The 428-nt window shown below is 56.8% G+C and overlaps 1 protein-coding gene across 1 annotated transcript in view; it reads left to right on the top strand.

The window, feature by feature from the left end:
- Positions 1-71: 71 nt before the first annotated feature.
- EMH_0062710 (uncharacterized protein) overlaps positions 72-428 on the top strand; it is a gene marked incomplete at both ends in the record, with an annotated part of 1,884 nt that continues 1,527 nt past the window's right edge. The window contains one exon of the mRNA XM_013498062.1: positions 72-428. Within this exon, the coding sequence (XP_013353516.1) occupies positions 72-428 (357 nt within the window).

Raw genomic sequence — 428 nt, 5'->3', positions numbered from 1 at the left:
TGCTGCTGCTGCTGCTGCTGCTGCTGCTGCTGCTGCTGCTGCTGCTGCTGCTGCTGCTGCTGTTGCTGCACATGAGGTGGAGGCGTGGTGTTGCTGTTGCGTTCGTGGCGTGTGTAGCTCATTTTGTTTATAAATATGTTTCTGCTGATGCTTCTGTTGCTGCTGCTGCTTCTGCTGCTGCTGTTTTTGTTGCTTCTGATTGTGTTGCTGCTGCTGCTGCTGCTGTGCTGCTGCAGCTGCTGCAGCTGGATTGCCTGCCTGCTCAGACTCCTCAACTCGCCATCAAGACACAGCAGCAGCAGCAGCAGGCGAAGTTGCAGCAGCAGCAGCAGCAGCAGCAGCACGACCACGACCAGCAGCAACAGCAGCAGCAGCAGCAGCAACAGCAGCAGCAGCAGCTGTCAGATTGGGGTGTACGTACACCTGAA

The sequence above is a fragment of the Eimeria mitis genome, genomic scaffold (assembly GCF_000499745.2).
Source record: "Eimeria mitis Houghton genomic scaffold, Emh_scaff3152, whole genome shotgun sequence".
NCBI lineage: Eukaryota > Apicomplexa > Conoidasida > Eucoccidiorida > Eimeriidae > Eimeria > Eimeria mitis.
This window is presented reverse-complemented; position numbering and strand designations above follow the sequence as displayed.